The 19,737-nt window shown below is 45.7% G+C and overlaps 1 protein-coding gene across 8 annotated transcripts; it reads left to right on the plus strand.

Annotated features, from left to right (window-relative positions):
• Window positions 1–171: 171 nt before the first annotated feature.
• LOC6621674 (baculoviral IAP repeat-containing protein 6) lies at window positions 172–19,679 on the plus strand. 8 transcript variants are annotated; one of them, XM_032720501.1, is made up of 32 exons: window positions 172–537; window positions 1,655–1,965; window positions 2,023–3,085; window positions 3,189–3,935; window positions 4,001–4,835; window positions 4,902–5,122; window positions 5,183–5,404; window positions 6,070–6,484; window positions 6,547–6,968; window positions 7,028–7,266; window positions 7,322–7,433; window positions 7,522–8,950; window positions 9,010–9,278; window positions 9,341–9,516; window positions 9,575–10,060; window positions 10,140–10,257; window positions 10,467–10,538; window positions 10,858–11,642; window positions 11,702–11,960; window positions 12,021–12,244; window positions 12,301–12,418; window positions 12,476–12,706; window positions 12,769–12,953; window positions 13,011–13,546; window positions 13,614–14,077; window positions 14,135–15,490; window positions 15,617–15,895; window positions 15,952–16,566; window positions 16,621–17,452; window positions 17,510–17,978; window positions 18,047–18,475; window positions 18,547–19,679. In XM_032720501.1, the coding sequence occupies exons 1-32, from the start codon at window positions 318–320 to the stop codon at window positions 19,039–19,041; spliced, it is 14,634 nt and encodes a 4,877-aa protein (XP_032576392.1). In that variant the 5' UTR covers window positions 172–317; the 3' UTR covers window positions 19,042–19,679. The 8 variants fall into 8 exon arrangements, with proteins under 8 accessions (XP_032576392.1, XP_032576396.1, XP_032576394.1 ...); XM_032720505.1 differs by having other exon boundaries at window positions 15,650–15,895; XM_032720503.1 differs by having other exon boundaries at window positions 9,344–9,516.
• The last annotated feature ends 58 nt before the right edge of the window (window positions 19,680–19,737 follow it).

Below are 19,737 nucleotides of genomic sequence, written 5' to 3' on the forward strand. Positions count from 1 at the left end.
CTCTAGTTTGCAAAGTGGACTATTTTATTTATTTTTTAAATGTATTTACTTTGCTGACTTGACGTGGCCACACCCACTTACACTCGCGCGCCCCCTGGGCACTCGATTAATTTTTGACATTCACAGGCGATTGCTAGCAATCGAATGGCAAACACATCTGTCAGAAGGTAGAAGAAGAAGAAGGGGCAAAACGAAGAAGAAGAAGCAGAGAGCTCTGTTTGCAGCCAATTATTTTCCGAATTGAATTGCGAAAAAAACCCTACAGAGTATCCCAACCAGAAGCAGGAGCACACAAATCGCAGCGGCGCACCTCCGGAATGGCCACGGAGCAGCATCACCAGCAGCGCGTCCTCAAGCAAGATGGCTACTTGGATTTGGGCGACTGTAATAGTGCTCCATCTCGACCATTCGAGATGCGCAACGTCGTCTACCATCCGCAATTAAATGTCCTTTTGCTCTTTGACAACGGAAGCACGGTCAAGGTCCTGGACGCCAATTCCGGAGTGATCCTGCAGACCTATCAGCTCAGTAGCAATGGTAAGATTTCCGAGGAAAAAAAAAATTACACCTATGCACACACGGATGGGGCACACTCACACTGGCGCACGCAAATGTCAATACAGTGGAAAACTGCGAATTAGAACCCACACAGCGAAAAACAGCAATATATCAATAGTCTTCTGGTTCATCAAAGATCTGAATTGGCCGAATCATATCTATAGAAGAACAATGTAACACCGATTTGTAGTAGGCATTTCGAATTTGTGCTAATCATTTATGGTCTTAAAAAGAAACATTAATTACCAAATTTCAAAAAGTATTATATTAATTACAACGCTGTTTTCTGGGAAACATCCAAAAGACTTAAAATTTTTATTTGTTATTGAAATTTCCAATTAAAATTTGATTTGATAATTACATTGAAAATGCTAATGAATTCGCAGACACTAAAACGATATTGTATTGAACACTATTTTTATTATTTTTCATTAGTATTATTACCGGTCTAGTTGCGAATTCATTACAAACAAATTTCAATTGTTTGCCTGCTAGGTCCTCATAATAGTTTTGCAGTCGTTATAGCTATGGCTCACTGTATTGCATTTCTATACGTAATTGCCTTGCACTTGTCGGCTTGTTTGTATGTGAGGCTGTGTGTGCTGGCAGTTTTTCGTGTATGCGTTTGTCATCAATTTTTAACAAAAGCTCCGGGAAATCCTTAAATGGAGAGTGATAATTCTATCCAATCCATGTGGTTCGTCATGGGAGCTGAAGCCTTATGTACTGTCCTATCGCAATGCGTTTGTTATTGCTTGCGATTAGCCGCTAGCAGCACGCATTTTGTTTTTTTTTTGCTTCTATTACGCAGTTGTTCTATTCAATGGCCCCATTCGCCCCCGCTGCCCTTGAACTTGTGCCATGGATTTTCGGAAAAGTTCCGGTCTTCAATTTCACAGATATAGTCCCGTAATCTACAGGTTCCATTTCATAATGAATTAGCGTTTGGAAAGAATTTCCGTCCGTGACTTATAAGCGCTTATTAAACATTTATAGATTACAATTAATGCATGGGCACAGTAACCACATGAAATCGGAAAGAATAAGTCACATTCCATTTCTAATGTTTTCATTCGTCTGGGTTTTCCTCCTTCAGGCGATAGCATTGTCAATGGTCGATATATGCCTCTGCAAGACAAGATCTTGTTCTGGGATGGTCACAATCTCGGATTGCGCGGCGATTATAATGGCGTGCTGTTGCTGGACACCATTCTCCAGCCACCAATTGGCCAAAACGACGACTACATCAAGCTGGAGATCATCCTGTCCGAAGCCATAATCTTTCAAAACTGCATAACCGAACTGGAAAGTGAGGGCTTGGAGTGCCCCTGTGACATTAGCAACGAGCTAACTCAAAAGATCAACCAGGCGCAGATGAATGCCAAGAAGGGCATTAAGGCCCAGCGGGTATTTAGTTTTCTTAATACCTTGAATTTTTCATACTAACAGATTTCCTCTTTTCAGTGGAATACCATATGTCTGGAGGTACCCTATTCTAGCCTAAAGCTAGTATCCAATAATATGGTTATCCTACTGAAGCGACTGGAGCGCCACATTCCCGTGCTGGCCATCGCCTCCGCCATTAATGAGCGTCTGACCGACATGATGATGGGGTCCCGTGTGCCGGATTTTGGCTGGAACTTTAGCAATTTCCAGCGCGTACTCATGCATTCGGAGGCAGTGCGACGCCAGACGTTCGAGAAGTGGCCCCATATGGACTACAAATGGGCTCTGCCCGATCAGATGGCTCAGGCCGGATTTTACCATCAGCCATCTTCATCTGGCGAGGATCGCGCCATGTGCTTCACCTGCAATGTGTGTCTTGTGTGCTGGGAGAAGACGGATGAGCCGTGGAGCGAGCATGAGAGGCACTCACCACTGTGTCCATTTGTCAAGGGCGAATACACACAGAACGTCCCGCTGTCCATAACTTACGCCACAAATCCAGCATTGCCAGCACCAGGACTAGGGTTCGATATCATTTCAAACAGTGATTACGCGAACGTGCTCTGCACCAGTTGCTCGCAAACGGGAGAGTTGAGCGTGTGGAGCATTGAACGCCATCTGAAGTTGATGCACAGCTTTCATGTTCCGACACTGCTTAACTACGTTTTCGAGGAGAGCTTTGAGTGGGCTCGCGTTACTGCCATATGTGTGCTACCGAATGCACGAGCTCGCACCAAGGTGAATTATGTGTACTCGGCGGCTAATTATGGCGGCACAGGAAGCAGCAATGGAGTGGGATGCAACTCGGGATTGAATGCTGTATCTGGTGGAAAGTTTGGCAGTGTGAATGCCCAGCATATCACCTCCACGTCCACGCTTCGGGCCGGCGTTGTTGGATCCAAGATTGTTCTGGGAGTCAGCGTGCGCCAGAGCAGCGGAGAGTTGGCCCTGCGCATGGTAGTGCTTAACATTGTGGAAGTGGACCGCAACAGTGAGACCTCAACGAGCGGCAGCAATGACAGCGGCAGCGTCTCAAGCGGTGGAGGCCAGCTGATGAAGTCTTCTTCTCCTATGGTCAACGGTATGATTAGTTGGAAATAAAAATGTTGTACATTTTTTGCTTTTGATAACCCTGTATAAACTGAAATCATCCTATTATAATTAAACTATTTATTTCGCTACAGTGTCCACTGAAAACAATGCCACAGTGACCCAAGTGAATCTTGAGTCCAAAGATGATGATAACAAGGCTATGACCCCATACGAGAAGTTCGCCGACGGCTTCGATAGCAACGGTTTTGTGTCCGCTCTTATGACCTACAACAAGAATAATGGAGTTAGCCAAAACACCGACGATGCCTCAGCCCTGTATGATTTCGATTTGTGCACATTGTCCCAGATTCTGGATCACAATCTGGAAGAGCCACTCAGTTTGATGGTGGGATCGTCGAATACGGTGAATGTCAGCAATATTGGCATGGGCAACGAGATTAATAAGCTGGTCGTGGATGTGGAGATTACTCACCAAAACAATAATAACAATAACAACAACAACGAGTCGAATTCCCTGGGCGGAAATTCCTCTAATAATAACAATAACATCATGATCAACGGAGGCACTAACAACACTATCGACAAAATGGCAGCCATCGAAGAGATAGATTGTGTAGTTGAGAGCTGGACAAGTGTGAAGCGCATGAACGCTTTAGATGGTGCCAGCAGTGGGGTAAACGGTGCGAACCACATGGCCCAGGAGGTAATCGAAATCGCGGAAATTCTTCCGACTACTCCCAAGTGCAACCAACTGCTGGTCAAATTGCTGCGTACCAAGGCGCCGGAGGCAGAGGGAAGCAAAATCATCATGGCTACCGTGGCCAAGGAGGAGGAGGAAGAGGATGAGGAGCAGCGGACAGACGAGTCAATGGAGACAGGTACGAGGGAAATCGCTCTCTTAATTGTTACAAATAAAAATGAGTTAAATTTTTCACCTGTTCAGATAACAACGCCGAAGGGAATGTAGCTGCTCAGCTCTTAGTGTTCGACTACGATGACACTGAAATATCCAACGACTACACCCTGGCCATGACTTTCAGTAGGGCCAAGTTTCCCAAGCAACTCTGCATTCTCCCGCACTTCAATTCCTCTCCAGAGCATAAGGATGCCGGGTCCATATGTGTGGTGTGTGCAGATGGCACCGTGGAAATATATTCTCTCGCTGACTTCCAAGGCACTATGGTGATCGAGGAGGAAGGCGAGCACTTCGAGTCTGTGGTTTATTGCCGGAACTTGGATAGGCTATGCTGTTGCTCTCGACAGGGCGGCCTGCTCTTCTACTCGCTAAGCGAGGGGGAGAACGATTCTGGCGACGAACTTCTGGAAATGGACGATGACTGCAGTACCACATTAACACAGGCAGCGGACGTAAGTGTTACGGATGGCGGACGCCAATTGGGCGGAACGGATCTACTGGGCAAGACCCTGCTCGCCAACGAATCTATTTGCATGGATGTTGGCAGTGAGGCAGCCGCAATCCCGAACTCCTCCAGCGCGGCTCAGGGTGCGCACGTCCAAACTTCGCCATCGGCAGCTTCCGCGCCATCCACCAATGCGAACCTGCTCGCTTACAAGACGGCTGACCTGACACTCGAAGACCTAAAAGTCTTTTACGCCCTCACCCAATTCGATGATAAACTAACCGTCTACTCAGCTGAAGTGCCCAGTTGTTGGAACGATCTCGGGCAGGTGCAGAACCAACGTAAACAGTCCCAAAACATGCGACATGGTGGCGATGAACGAGATTTCACTCGCACCTGGCGTCTTCACAACGATGCGTAAGTACTTAACAGAATTATTAATGGTTATATGTATTTGTTAAACAAAGAATTTTTAAATTGTAGAACCACCTGGGACGAGCACATTATAGAGATTAACTTGGCCCAACCCGTATCTCTGGGGCACATTGATCTAAAGTTTACGGTTTACCAGCAATGCTCAAACCCTGCAGCAATTCAGGTTACGCTATTGAAACAAAATAACAATGGATTTGGGTACAGAATGAAGGGACCTCACTCCAGTTATAAGCCGAATGTCATCGATGACAACATTGATCTCTCATATAGTAAGTTTAAGCACAAATAGCTTTAGCTGTTTCTTAACAATGTGTCAATCTTTCTCCTAGTTGCCAACGAAAATCCTGTGCTGAGTGAGGAATATTTACTAGCCCACAATGCGGAAGTTCTGGCCGGCCCCATTGAACTCTCCTCATGCATTGATCTGTGTGATCAGGGAGGCACCGCCACGCTCACATCCCCAAAACTATTTAAGACCCGTACTAGAAACTTCTTGCTCCACATCAAAACTGTGTCGGATCCGTCGAAAGATGGGCAGAACAAGACTAGAGGTATGTAGGCTGGCGATAAAATGTGGTTTCGGTTAGAATACATTACCCTTCTTATTGGCTTTCTGTATACCTATTCTAACCTAACTTTTGTTTCTTTTTCCATTATAAAGAAACAAAATATTTTCTATTTTTATTGGAGTTGATGTCCTTTTTATTTTCCATATTTATATTTTTTACGTCAATTGAATTTTGAGTCGGGTCAGAATTAGGGTCCAACAGCGTGCATTGCGCCTTTTCTGCAGACAGTTTTGAAGTCGTTTACAGTCCTCATCGCCCCATTTTGCAGATTCACCAACGCGGCACAAGCGGCCGCATCATGTTGAGGGATTTGTGGAACGTAACAAGGTCTCTAAAAACCCCTTTAATGTGGCAAATATATTCAATGTGGTCAAGACAGCAGTCCTTGAAGTATTTCCAGCGGCAAAAAACGCTTGCGTTAAAATTATTCAAGTAAACAAACCCAAGACCCAAGAAAATGAAAAGGTATTTGTGGCGAAGATCATTAAAAACAAGACCCAAAGCCAGTCAGCTGCAGTTGCTCCCTCTGTTGGACGCAGGCCCGAGCAACTGCCCAGTAGGGAAGGTACTTCATGGCGTTGCATTTCATTCTGATGGTCCAGAAGTGTTATAAAATGTGTCTTATTCTTTCTTTTTTTTGTTTGTAGGTTGCGACTGGTTACACGAAATATCCATCAGTGTGCGTGCTGTGAAGTCTCACAGTCGAATCAGCAATGGACGGATGCAGCGCATAGCCATGTTGGAGAGCAACGTGTTGCTGGTGCAACTGCTGCGCATCGCTAGTGATCCGGCCTCCAGCCCGTTGGCCAAGAACCTATCACTTGATATACTCAATTGGATTTGCTTCATCAGGCTGAACCGTTTTCGTTCACCCAAATCGGAGCGCCTCAAGGACCAGATTAATAAACAAACAGCAGCTAACATCCAAGATTTGCTTGCTCAGCAGTTCGAGTGCATTTCCCTGGCTGAGAAGCATATCGAGCAATTGCTGCGGAACTGCGTTATCTACAGCGAACGTAGTACGGCCCACAAATGTGTGAAACTTCTAATCATGTTGACAGAGTAAGTAACAACACGTGTTTTATCCAATTTCCAATGAAAATCAACCATAATATAACTTGCAGGGGTGCAACCAATCTGCCGGCAGAGGTGCAGGATCACACGACGCTGGATTACAGCTTCAAAGCGGCTATTGCCAACACCTTTCCAGAGCTACCTCGCGCTCAATGTGGTAGCGTTGTTCGCTGGTATATGATGCTCACCTGCGCCACATCCACCGCCGAGTCCCACAATAGCATCTCTGAGCAGGCGATCAGTCTGTTAAAAGGGATTGCAGCCGAAATCGACAAGCGTTGGGACCCCCACTGTGCTCTGTTATGCACGCGATTCGGGCTCTACGGGTATCCATTTGAGCCGGAAATCTTTGATTTTGACTTCCCCAACGTCAGCAGACAAGGTCCCGGTTCGTCGGTTTCCAATGTGATACGCAGCAGTCCCACAATTCTGCCAGTTACTGGTCTGGACATCAAGCGATTAAGCTCCATAGGTAGCATTCTAAATAATAAAATCTGCGACTTAAGTTAATAGCAACATTTTTGTTTGCAGATGGCGTAGACTTCCGCACATTTCCATATCTGATCCGAGGAAAGAGCATCAGTAACCAACTGCGTGGGTTGTTAGAGGTGGTTCAGCTCCACTTTACCTGCGTTCAGACTTCCGAAGCTACTCGTATCGACAATATCGATAGTGTGGGAGGGAACTCTGGTGCCAACGTAATAATCGAGGATGTTATGATGATTCCAAAGCAAGTGGTTTCTCCTTTCAAGGAGAAAGGAGAGGAAATGGTATAACCAATAATTAGTGATAAAAAAGTTAAGAATTTAATGTAATATTTTCTAGCTCAATGATTTGGTCAATGATGTGGAGTGTCTGGTAGAGGAAATGAAGGAAAAGCAGGAAAAGGTCGATTACGATGCTTTTGGTTTGGTCAATGGCTTCAAAGATAAAACATGTAAGTAATTTCCATTAGCACACAGAAATTTTTTTGAAAAACTACTGATATATTTATGCATAACTTATATATCGACCTATCTTTTTAGCAGGGTCTTCGTTAAACTCCGTTAAACAGACCTTAAAGGAGGAGGTTAAAAAAGAAAAATCAGACATAATGGACAAATTAGCTATTGCAAAGTTTTTACCGAAGTTGTCGCTACTTGAGAGCTACATGCAAAAGAAGATAAATGAGCACATTTCGTTCGATGACTTTGGCAAGCTGGACAACTGGGACGGTAGCACAACGCCGCCATTTAATTTGGAGGTGGAAGCTCCCATCGTATGCTCTGAGGCTACTTCCGAATCAAATATGTCACAACAGACCACGTCAGCAGGTGGTAACAGACTTGACGATGGCGCGGATAGCGAAAAGATCACTGAGAGCCTAAATGCCAATCCTTGCCAGCCGATTGCCTGGCACAAATTAATCACGCCGCCGCCAAAGCAGATGATCGTCATCGATCGCATGCATTCGGGTGCAAGGCGATTTGTGGTTTTAGACTTTGGACAGCATATTCTTCTAACAGATTTGGTGATTCCCTCCTGCGATGAGTTGACTTCCCTTAATATCGACATCTGGAGTTTTGACGAGGAGACCGATTGCACGCGGTTGGTGCAGGTGAATGACATTCAAACCAAAACGCTTGTGCTCAGCGACATTCAGCCGGCCCCAATTTGCCGTTACCTAAAGTTGACCATAATTGGTCGTATCGGCATGTCGACCACCAAGTGCAAAATACCATTGGGACGTTTCTTCGGCCACCCAGTATTGCTGGAGCACGACGGATATGGTGACCAGCTTATGAAGTACATCAGGCATCCCACACATAGCCTTCAATCGCAAATAAAGTCGCTAAATGCACTGTACGAGGATGTCCACTGCCGTTATAGCTTGGCTAGCTCCAAGTTGATGGATCTGCTGGCTCCCATGAGAAATAGTGAACTGTCCAATGTGGCTCATCTGCAGGCCTTTATCAACAAGCAACGTGAAGAGGAGCTAAGTGGGCTGGAAAACAACAATAAGGTCGTTTCACTGTACGATGAGTGCATGCTTCTGCAATATCAGATCAATGTTATACGTAACGTGGTGCTCCGTTTGGAACGAGCTCTTTCCCCTATTTCTGTGACGACAACGGTTCCTCCGGGGCAATCTATTCCTGTAACCGAGGATATCCTGCGCGCTGCCTCGAGGGACAAGTTGCGAGTGCTTAGTCTGAGTCTGGTGGAGGTGCTCTTGCACTTCTCCATCGAGTATGGAATCAAGAACATCCTGCCCGTTCATCAAAGATTCAATGCCGCCACGGCGAAGGCGCTTTTCAACGCACTGGTTGTGTACGGTGATGCCCAGCTACAGTTGGCAACATGCTCCTTGCTTGTGCGTATGTGCTGCTTCCAACCGTGGTGGGGAGACTTTCTCGCTGACACCTTCTGCAGCCTATTCTCTGCCCAGAACTGCAAGGCCTTCCCCCAGGACCGGTTAGTACTAAAATCCTTGATAACGACTAAGGCGAAACTAATTTTCGATATTGTTACAGCATATTCTTTTTGCTCACCTACCTGGGACGTCGAAGCATTGCTATGGGCGCCTGTCGATCCATAGTAATAGATGCCGTGCTTAAGACGCTCGTCAAGCTGTTGGCCCCCATCTCACCGCACTACAAATTCCAGTCGGAGCAGCCCAGCACGTCGGCAAACGCTGCTGACCGCAATGCAGCAATGGGCACCACATCTGATCTGCAGTTGATTACCTGGCTACTTCTGTTTCTCTCAGTGTGCCTGGATGACAACGAGCGCAAGGATAAATGTAAGTGCAATAAAACGCTGCCTTTTATAGAATAATGAAAAATAATATTTAAAAAATTGCAGCAGCAGCTCGCTGGGACTTCATGAGCTGCGAGGGCGATTTTACTAAGGCCAGACCTAGTACCACTCCCAACATCAAACAGCTACGATGCTTTAAAAAACGCATAATTCAGCAAAACAAGTACTTGGCGCAGCCTTACGCTGATTGGGGAAAGAAGATTTATATGATACAGAATGAGGTGAGTTTACTCTTCACTTAACACTTCATTTTATATTAATTATTGGTTTTATTCTTAGCATCCAGGCATTTTCATGGAGCTGTCAACGAAATCAAAGGGCACTGGACCAACCAAGTCGACCTCAACAAGTGGCAAGATCAATATGGGATCCTCCGGCCTGTGCGTGGGTGGTCCTACAAGTTCGAGTAGCAATACATCAAAAAGTGCGGCTTCCTCATCCTCCCCTAAGCATCAGGCTGTGCCGGGTAGCGATGGCGAACGCGACAGCAACTTTGACAAGGGATTAAAATCACTTCGAATGGACAACATTAAGGTGGTTATTCGCGGTCTCTTTGCCCTGTTACTTGAAATGGACTTCGATTGCAATATGGACCAGTTTTTGCTCACTTGCAAAGTCATAGCCCGTTTGGTGGCTGCATGCAGACCGTCCGTACAGCTGTGTAAGATTGTGACCACCGCGCAGCTGGAGCAACTTGTACGTCTATCCGTGTGGAATGATCAGCAGCAGCCCTGGGCTGTTCATGCCATTACGTGTTTACTGCAAGTAAGTGCAACATCGACTTAATCAAGCCATCTTGACAAAAGAACAAAACTAATAAACTATATACTAATAATATTTGCAGGATCTTTTGGATGCGGACAAGCAGTTCCGGGACAATGATGTCACACCCACTAATGACACGCCGCGTACAATGGAAGCTGCTATCCAGGAAACACGGGATCTTTTCAGCGACTATACCTGTAAGTACCAAGCTTCCTTAGTTAATCTAAATGCTTCTATATTTATGAAATGATCAAAATCGATTATTTTATATATGAATACGATACGTGTGAAACATTTGCAGAGGTATTCATTTCTTCGGCTTGCCCGTAGATAATTCTTTCCCCGGACATTGTTTACCCTAATCAAGAGTTGTAAAGAATTTCCAATGAATTTTTCATACTTTTAGCCACTGCTTCCTCGTGTACTGAGGCACTATTTGAGACGCTGATGCCGACAGCAAGAGAATTTTATCAAGAGGGTAATCAGAGTAATTTTCTTAACCATAGAACCCAGCCTGGTATATATGCAAGGAGTATAGTTCGATGGCCTGACTACCACATATTCTGTGTTTGGGGACCGTAACTTTTTCAAAAATAATTTAAGCAATTGAAATCAATCAACTTAGCAATATAATATTAATCATTTACGGTTCCTGGTACAAGAATATTTTTTCCCATTTCTACGATTTATTTTTGATTCCCATTACGTATGATTTTCCTACCCGTGTCCTCCAATTTTATTATAAAACAATGCGAACAATCATATACTTTATCATATACTCAATTTTTACATTACAGCCGTCAAATATAATTATCTTCCTTCATTAATTGAATGCGATGACACGGAATTCGATGAAATGCTAAATGACATTGACATGATTGAAAGAACGAAGCCAGTTACCAAGAAGGAAAGTAACGCCCTGTCCAAGAACACCTTCAATTTCTTCTGCAAGTCCATCTCGATTGCACTGGATTCACGATTGGACGTGGGTCTGGAATTGCATGTAGAAACGCAGCTTAGAAGGCTAACAAATCGCACCTCCCTGGATCTCTACTCATCCCTTCCTCAGGTGTTGACCAATGAGTTTGTCTCTCCACCACCTGAGGCTGCTCCTTGGCCAGAATATTTGACTCAACTTTGGTCAGGCACGGAATACAACGGTCGCAATACTTATGTGATGTTTAAGAAAGTCTTTGACTCCATCCTGGCGGACTTGCACTATGAAGACACGTGGGTGCACTTGGAGCAGGTGCTGCAGATGTGGCTCACGCTAAATTGCGAGCTCTCGGACAAGCCATACACCAGTGGCATCACTCACTCGGATGTCCCAAAAATTCCGTTTGGAGCAAATGCGGTGCAGGGATTGCTCCTGGCTTTGGCCTGGCACAGTGATATAAAACTGCGGACTTGGTGTCTGGGCTTCCAGTGCCTGTTTCTCGCTTGCAACTCCTTGCCCATCGGAGAGGATGCGGACTGTACGCGTATCAACGAGGCTATCGTGAATGATGAAAATTTTGAGAAAGTGCTGCTGCGGTTCTTTTCCGGTTATGGCATGAGCTCATCTATCATCACCAACCGATGCGTAAGTTATTTAGCCGATTTCATGGTACAACTGAACAAATTGAATAAATATTTCATCAGGCTGGACCTACTATTTGCAAGCACTTGCATGATTTATTGCTCTGGCTGCACAGCAAAAGCGAGACGAGTGGCATTCCTTGCAAACGTCGACTAAAGGATATTTTGTTGCATGTTGTGCTGCAGTTGGTGCAGCCCGGTGGCTCTATTAGCAACCAGCAGGGCCCAATTGATGCTCAAAACCAGCTGGTTCGTGATCTACTAATGATTCCCCATGATAAGGGGGACCTCAACATTGCGCTTAAAATCACAGAAAGTGTTTGTAAGTAGTAAAGGTTATTTCGCTGTATACATTTTTATTGAGCTCTTATTTTTTCATTAGCTTTCCTGGTGTACAACAACATATCCAATGGCGAGAAGCTACAATGTCAGCGTGGAAATGAAAACAGTCCAGTTGGCAACAATTTTAGCAATTTGTTTGCCAACGTCCTGGGATCAGAAAATCCCAGCAAGCAGAATGCCGCAATTTGTGACAACTCACTCATTATAAATCTGCTGAAACTATCGTCACACATGGTATTGACGGAGATGCCCCGGCAACCAAGTGTATGTTCCCGTACAAAATGTTATGAAACCAATCACATTTGCATATTTTACTGTAGGAGGTTACCATTCCCGAGGAGGAGGAACTTTCCAATCAGAGTCAAACGGATGAGACTAAAGCGGAGCAGTTAAACACGGAAGGACATCGCAGCAAAGTGCCTTGCATTGCAGATTGGGGTAGGTTTAAATTGATTGTGCTTATATATATTCCTTAATTAAAAACTCCCATTTTAGTACTCCGCCATTTCCCCACAATGAAGCGACTTTTTGGAACGCTTTCCCAGTGCTCGACAAACACCTTCACCATGATGTCCTCTGGCTGTTTCTTTTCACCGAAGTCCAATATGATTTTAGATGATCCGCAGACAATTGCAGACGCCGTCTTTAGTTTGATGATTACCCTCAACGACAAGGCTTCGCATCCCCGACTTGTTGTGGCGCCCATTTGCCAATACCTTGAAGAAAGTAAGTCTATTTGTTAACCTATTTTGCTAGTCGTTAAATGCTTACGATTTTTTCACCTACAGCTACTATTCAAAGAAATGCAACGCTGCCGCGTCTGCCGCTGTCTGAGCCCTTCTTGTGGTACATCTCGAAGGTATTGGAGGTAACAGCGGCAGTGCAGACGTTCACCCAATTGGGCGGAATTCAGATTATATGTCATAACTTGGTGCGACTCAATAAAACTATCATCAACATGCAACCAGGATTGGTAAGATTACAGTCTAATTTGTTCCCTACAAATAATTACTACAGTGAACTTTAACAGATTTCTTTGATTATGCAACATTTGACGCGCAATACGCGCTTTAAGCGTAATAATCATGTGGCGGCAAGTAGTGCTTGCAAAAAGACAACGACTGGTACGGGAACAACATGTCCCACGTCAGCACAGCCGGCGAGAAGTGCTTCTCAGTACGATGGTCTGATCAACTTTGCACCCTTCTCCCATATTGTCTCAGAAAATGATGCGACACAAAGTGCAGAGGTACTAATCTCAAATCCAAATAATTCACATCGAAGACCGCGATCTCCAGCCTGGACCTATATGTTCTATCCAAATGAGACGCATGTGGATCTGACTATAACGTTGCCCACAGCGATTTTGCTAAAAGAGGTGCAGCTTGTGCCGCACACAACTAGTTTGGCATCCTGTCCATCTGCGGTGGCTCTAGAGCTGTCCAGAGATTACGGCCTTGGATCGATCCCAGTGGGTGCTCCCATGGCCACTACTGGACTGACCTGCATTAGGCTAAAGCTGGCCAAGGCGGAGGTGGCCACCAGCATTGTTCTGAGGCTGTACAAGTAAGTTGCAACAAAAATCTTTTCGTTAAATTCTCATTTTATATGTATTCATTATTTCGTATTTTAGACCCAAGGACTGTGGAAATGTGGGTCTCGTACAAATCGCTGTGCTTGGTCAGACAATCTTCGGGAATCGCATGCATGGCCTTCGCTCACCGAATCCGTTCATTGACTCCTTAGCAACGTGCTCCTCGCCGGTGCAAACTGCAGTTTTAGCTGCAATGGATGCGGATTCCATGCTTGAAGATGATGCTTTTGCGAAGACTAGCATTGGCTGGGTTCGCATTCTGTCGCGATGTTTCCATGTGGCCGCTTTACAACCAGACAGTAAGCTGGCTGATCTTATCGCCGCCTATCCGGCTGCATATCCCGGCTTTTTAGAGGCCTGCTGCTCATTGCTGAACATAATGCCAATGATTCCAAGTCTTGCACAGCAACACTTGGAGACCATTTTGTTAAAATTAAGTGCTTACAACCACGAGATCAGTTTGCAGCTTCTTAGGACGCTCCTGTGGCACACCACTCCGCAAGGTGAGTTTTTTGCATCCAGGAAATGTCCGAACTAATTCCAAAAATGTACTTTTACAGTTTTTAAGCTCTCCAGCGATTCGGTGTGCGATCTTATTTATGAAGTAGTTACCGGATCGACGGAGCACCTACTGGACAAACTACGCGTGCTTATCGACTGGGTGATGCAACTGCACGACAATTACAGCAAGCAGGCTCGCTGTAATAATCCACAAAGTGGATTCGTTAAGGTGATTGCTTCGATTCTGTGGAAAGTGCATACCCAGCAACAATTGCCTGAGTTACCGCTTCTCATTTCATCTTCGCTGTTCGAGACCTGTTTTGAATGGGTATCATCGCTGGAGCACGATGAGCCACTGAAGTGCAGTTTTGACTCCTTGTTGTGTGCATTGTGCTTCATTAAGCCAGAACTGTTTAACCAGCTGTTGGTCAAGCTGGGAGTAAAGCTGGAACCTCCAGCTCGAGGTCAGACTGATGACAGCAAAGTGCAAAGTGGTAGTGCTTGGTTCCGCCGTGAGGGTAGCGAAAACCTTAGTGTTTTGCTACAGCGTCCAACATTCCTAAAGACTCTAGCCTTGGCCTGCCAGTCCCCGGCAGCAGTTTACCAGATGCTGGACTCCGGACTTCCAAAGCTATTGGCCCACGCCATTAACGAGTATTGCATGCATCTCATGCCGGGATCGGAGCCAGTAGCTTCTGCAGCTACAGTTACTGTGCCGGAAGACGAAACATTAGCCAACAATCAGGCAGCCGCTGCAGCAGACGACGAGGATTCTTCGTCTCTTACGGACTTTGACAAGGCCGAAGCAAATGTGGTTTATAATACTCCACTGCTAAGCAGTTCGAATGTACCCAAAGTGCTAGATTTCTTTGCCGAATGTTGTGCCGAAGGTCCAATGCGTGATTGGTTGGGGACAATGCAGGGCTCCGTATTTTGGAAGCCTCTGCTGCAGTTGCTCTGTAACACACATGCCGCCCAGTTCAGCAAGACGTTGCCTAAGGAACAATCGTTCATCCGCCTGGAGAGGGCTACAATCAACTTCTTCACGCGAGTTAGCGCATGCCATCCCGGAAACCAGGAAGTTCTTACATCGTTGCTCATTGGAGCCATAATTTGCAAGCCATTAAGATTTTCGCATGGAGTTCGGCCAACTATATCTGGATTTACCAGACAGATGGTGCTGCAGCTCCTCCTCGAGAATGAACACATCACAGTCTCTGTGAGAAGTCAGCAGCCCTTGCAAAGGAGGGATACCCTCTCCGCCATCCTAGGCGGGATTTCGAGTGGTGCAAGTACTAGCTTACCCGTAGCAGCCGTCAACAATCATCCGGCCAGGAGGAGCAGCGCCCACCATATGCTATTCACGGTGACCACTAGCACCACGTGCCAAGAGGTTATGCAGAATTGCGTTAATGGTGAGTTCTTTTTCTAGATAATACCCTTTATTTGTATCTGCCTTTGTTATTCGGTTTAGCCTACTTTTATTTGTTGCCTCCTAATTTAATTTTTTTATATATTTTTTTTTTGTTTTGACCCCGTAGTGTTTAGTAATTTAGTTTATCAACAACCAACAGATCAGCGAGCTGGCGAGGCCTCTGCCTCGAGCAGTGGCGTATCGAGTGCAACTGCCAAATCAAGTGAGAGCAAAATGGAAAAGAGCAGCTTCCTTAACTTTAACAACGTAGAAGCGGGTAGCATGGAGTTCCTTACCGTTGGTGCTGCTGTGGCAGCCAAGGACAAGCGCATAAAAGATGCTAAGAACCAAGCAGCCATGAACAAGGACAAGGAGACTCAAACCAGCTCAACGAACTTGGCTTCTAGTGAGTATTCCCTAGATTTACCATAAATGCGTTATAAACAAAATAATCTCTTACAGATATATTCAACGTGGAGGAGTTCTTGTTGCAAACGGCGAATGCCGCTAGTGGAAACCGATTGGTAATACCAGAGTATTCTGATATTGTTCTAGCTGGAGATGCCACCATCTCGCAGGTTTTGGCCTCGCTTCAGAATGCGGGACATTCTCTTTCGACGCCCTGCATATCGTTTGATCTGGTACTTCAGCAGCGTTCTGATGACACAAGCGATGCAAAGAAAACAAAAGCTGCCTGCACGGAGCCGTTGCCATCACCACTGCAACGATTTTCCACCAGTGGTGGTCTATCTTTACTCGCTCACTACCTGCCCACCGTATATCCGGAACACTCAGGTCGCAAGACCACCTTGGTGTACAGCGAAAAGGAGAAAAGTCCTCCGCTCTCTGACTGGGTAAAGTTGGAACCGAACGACGAGATCTATGAGGATTTGGAGGACACTCTCTGTGAGCCAGCAGCTAAGCTGGCAACGGTCAGTTCGGTGCCGCAGCACTCGCTGGCCGCATTTGGATTATTCCTACGCCTGCCCGCCTACTCTGATGTTTTGCTGCGAGACAAGATGCGGGCGCAGTGTCTTCTTCGCTTAGTGCTCGGAGTCACGGGAGATGGGGATGGCAGTACGTTAAAAGATTGGTCGATTAATTCATTAACTAACCCGCTCTCCGTTCCAGATGATATATACAGTCTGTCGCTGGCACCCTCCTTGCCTACATTACCCTTCGAGGTCTTCCGTCAGCTTCTTGATAGTGTGCCGTTGTCCACCGACGACGGTGTTTTGCTACGTCGCGTGGTAATCGAAGTGGGGGCCATGCACCTAGTGCTTAACTGCCTCGGCATTTTCTCGCATCAGTCGCACAACAACAGGATTGGAGCACCGATTAGCGATCCATCGCCAAGTGGAACAAGTAGTGGTAGCGGTACCATTGGCAATGGAAGTGGAAACGGAAGTGTAAGCGGTACCAAAGCTAATGCACCAGAAGAGGCCACACCTAGTGCCACGTCGGACGACAAAAGCCACATGTACTGGGCCAAGGGCACTGGTTTCGGTACCGGTTCTACCACTCAGTCGTGGAATGTGGAACAGGCGTTACTTCGGCAAAAGAGCGAGGAGGAGCATGTCACTGTCTTGCTGCTTGTTCTGGCAAGTTACATAAATCCTGGTGACTGCATCCCAAGTGAAATGTGCGGAGAGGACATCCTAGCATATCATGATGTCAGAGATGTTACCGGCGAGTTGCCGCCCATCTTCCAAACCCTACTGCAGCAGTCTTGCTTAATTCCCGCCCTCAGCTCCTATCTGCGCAACGATTCAGTGCTTGATATCACGCGCCACATTCCGCTATACCGTGCCATACTCAAACTTCTGCGTGCCCTATCGCTGTCTAAGACGCTTGTCTCGTTGCTGCAACCATCTGCCAGTGGCAGTGGGGACAGCACGCCACCCATAGTGGAGTTGCTCACAAGCATGAAGACCTGTGTGGATACCTACGCTAAACGGTTAAAGTGAGTAGACGTTAGACTTTGCAAAATGTATTTTTTTAAACAAATCCACTTTCACAGAGTTAACAAGAAGTCAAACATAAAGGGACAAACACATCAGTTGACCTTTAACATCGATGATGGCGACGATGAAGGATTAGCTTTGCTTATTCCGGATATCCATGAAACCAGTGTCCTGGTGCAAAAAACCACAGATGCGGATGCGCTAATCAACATGTTGCATACCAACGAAGACGGCAGCGCACAGATAGAGCCCGTGAGCAAATCAATTGAACAGCGCTACTTGGAGCTAATGAAGAAGCGCCAGTTCGATACGTTTGACATGATTATTGAGTCGGACAACAACAGTTTCCGCTTTGTGGTCTCGCATCACTTTGAAAAAATGGTTCGGCTCGCCGGCGATCGTTACCATCCGTCACGGGTCAAGCGACTCGCCCAGGAGGCAGTTACACTGTCTACCAGCCTACCCCTCAGCTTTAGTAGTTCTGTATTTGTACGCTGTGATACTGATAGATTAGACATAATGAAGGTATGTTGAAAGTTGTAGTTAATTGTTTAAAAGATTCATGTTTTGTTTTTATATAACAACACAAACAGGTACTCATAACTGGTCCGGCGGACACGCCTTACGCCAACGGGTGCTTTGAGTTTGATGTCTTCTTTCCACCGGACTACCCTAACCAGCCCATGCTAATCAATCTGGAGACGACGGGTCGCCATTCGGTGCGCTTTAACCCAAACCTCTATAATGACGGCAAAGTTTGCCTGTCAGTTCTCAACACCTGGCATGGTCGGCCTGAGGAGAAATGGAATGCACAGACATCCAGCTTCCTGCAGGTACTCGTTTCCATCCAGTCCCTGATCCTCGTTCCCGAGCCCTATTTCAATGAACCGGGCTTTGAAAGAAGTCGTGGCAGTCCAAGTGGTACCAATTCGTCACGAGAATATAATAGCAATATATATCAGGCCTGTGTGCGGTGGGCTATGTTGGAGCAGATACGTAATCCAAGTCAGTGCTTTAAAGATGTAAGTTTTATTTTGAAAGTTTGATAAATGCCCATCTGTACTTAACATGCATTACTTATCCAACACCAAAGGTCATACACAAGCATTTCTGGTTGAAGCGAGAGGAGATTTGCGCCCAGATAGAAGGCTGGATCGAGGAACTGGGTAAGCCGCAGTACACCGAGAGGGCCAGTCGCACTATATCGTTCAACTCAATGGTCCTGCGTCGTCACTATCGCCACCTGCGTGAGGAGTTGTCGAAACTGAAGCCGCCACGTGGCCTAGAGGACTTGGATGCGCCCTTCAATCCCGTGGCCACGCTACCGCCGATGGATGTGTCAGCCGTGGCTCCTTCACTAGCAGCCACGAATACCGTCCAAGCGGAACCAGATGATGCCATAGTGACCGATATTACCCAGCTCAGCGAGAATGCGGATGAATGCGAAGCTGATGGCGATGCCGAAGGCGATGGAGATGTGGACGATGGCTTTAAGGGTTTCCCACAAGAAGAGGGTTTGCTGACGGGCGAGGAAGAGGTCGTGGAAATTTTAAGTGATACGGAGAACGAGAGCAGTGTGTGGCAATAGATAGAGAAGGAAGAGCTGTGAATCTCCGGTTGCCCGAGGATGCTGGAGATGGATGTGAAATGATGCCCAGATGCTGCTTGCCTACCACATCTGCTCTGCCCTAGACATTTTTATTTATATGCTATGAGTTTTGTTTTACGGCTTTACTTGATTTAATTTTTGTAAGAGAGACTGCAGCAGAACTTGGTGTGCTTTACTTAATGGATCCGTAATGATTAATGTTAAACAAACTACGCTAAGGAATTTCGCGCAGAAGAAGGCGTGCACACATACAAAATGCATACACTCCCCTCAAAAAGCATTGTCAGAAACTTTCCATCAAACAAACTGAATATCCCACTTCATACAAGTATGTATGAGATTATTGTATCAAACTTTTTATAAATGCTTATATGAAAGGATCTATCAATTTCTACAAGAATAACCCGTGTGTTTATAGAATAGAACGATCATGCAGGTCAATGAAAATATCACCATTATAAAACAGTTACAACAACAAAAAACCACCAAAACTAAATTAATGTGTATTAAACTATGTATGAACGTAGTGATTTAGTTAAATATTTACACAAGAATATGAGCAGTTAATTTTCCAATTGAAATAAAATCCGAGGTATATTTTGTTTCCCCCAAAAGTATGCTGTACTGCTTTCAAATATTTGGGCTAAATGCTGATCATAAACATTTTCATGGTCT

Source organism: Drosophila sechellia, chromosome 3R, assembly GCF_004382195.2.
Source record: "Drosophila sechellia strain sech25 chromosome 3R, ASM438219v1, whole genome shotgun sequence".
Taxonomy (NCBI): domain Eukaryota; kingdom Metazoa; phylum Arthropoda; class Insecta; order Diptera; family Drosophilidae; genus Drosophila; species Drosophila sechellia.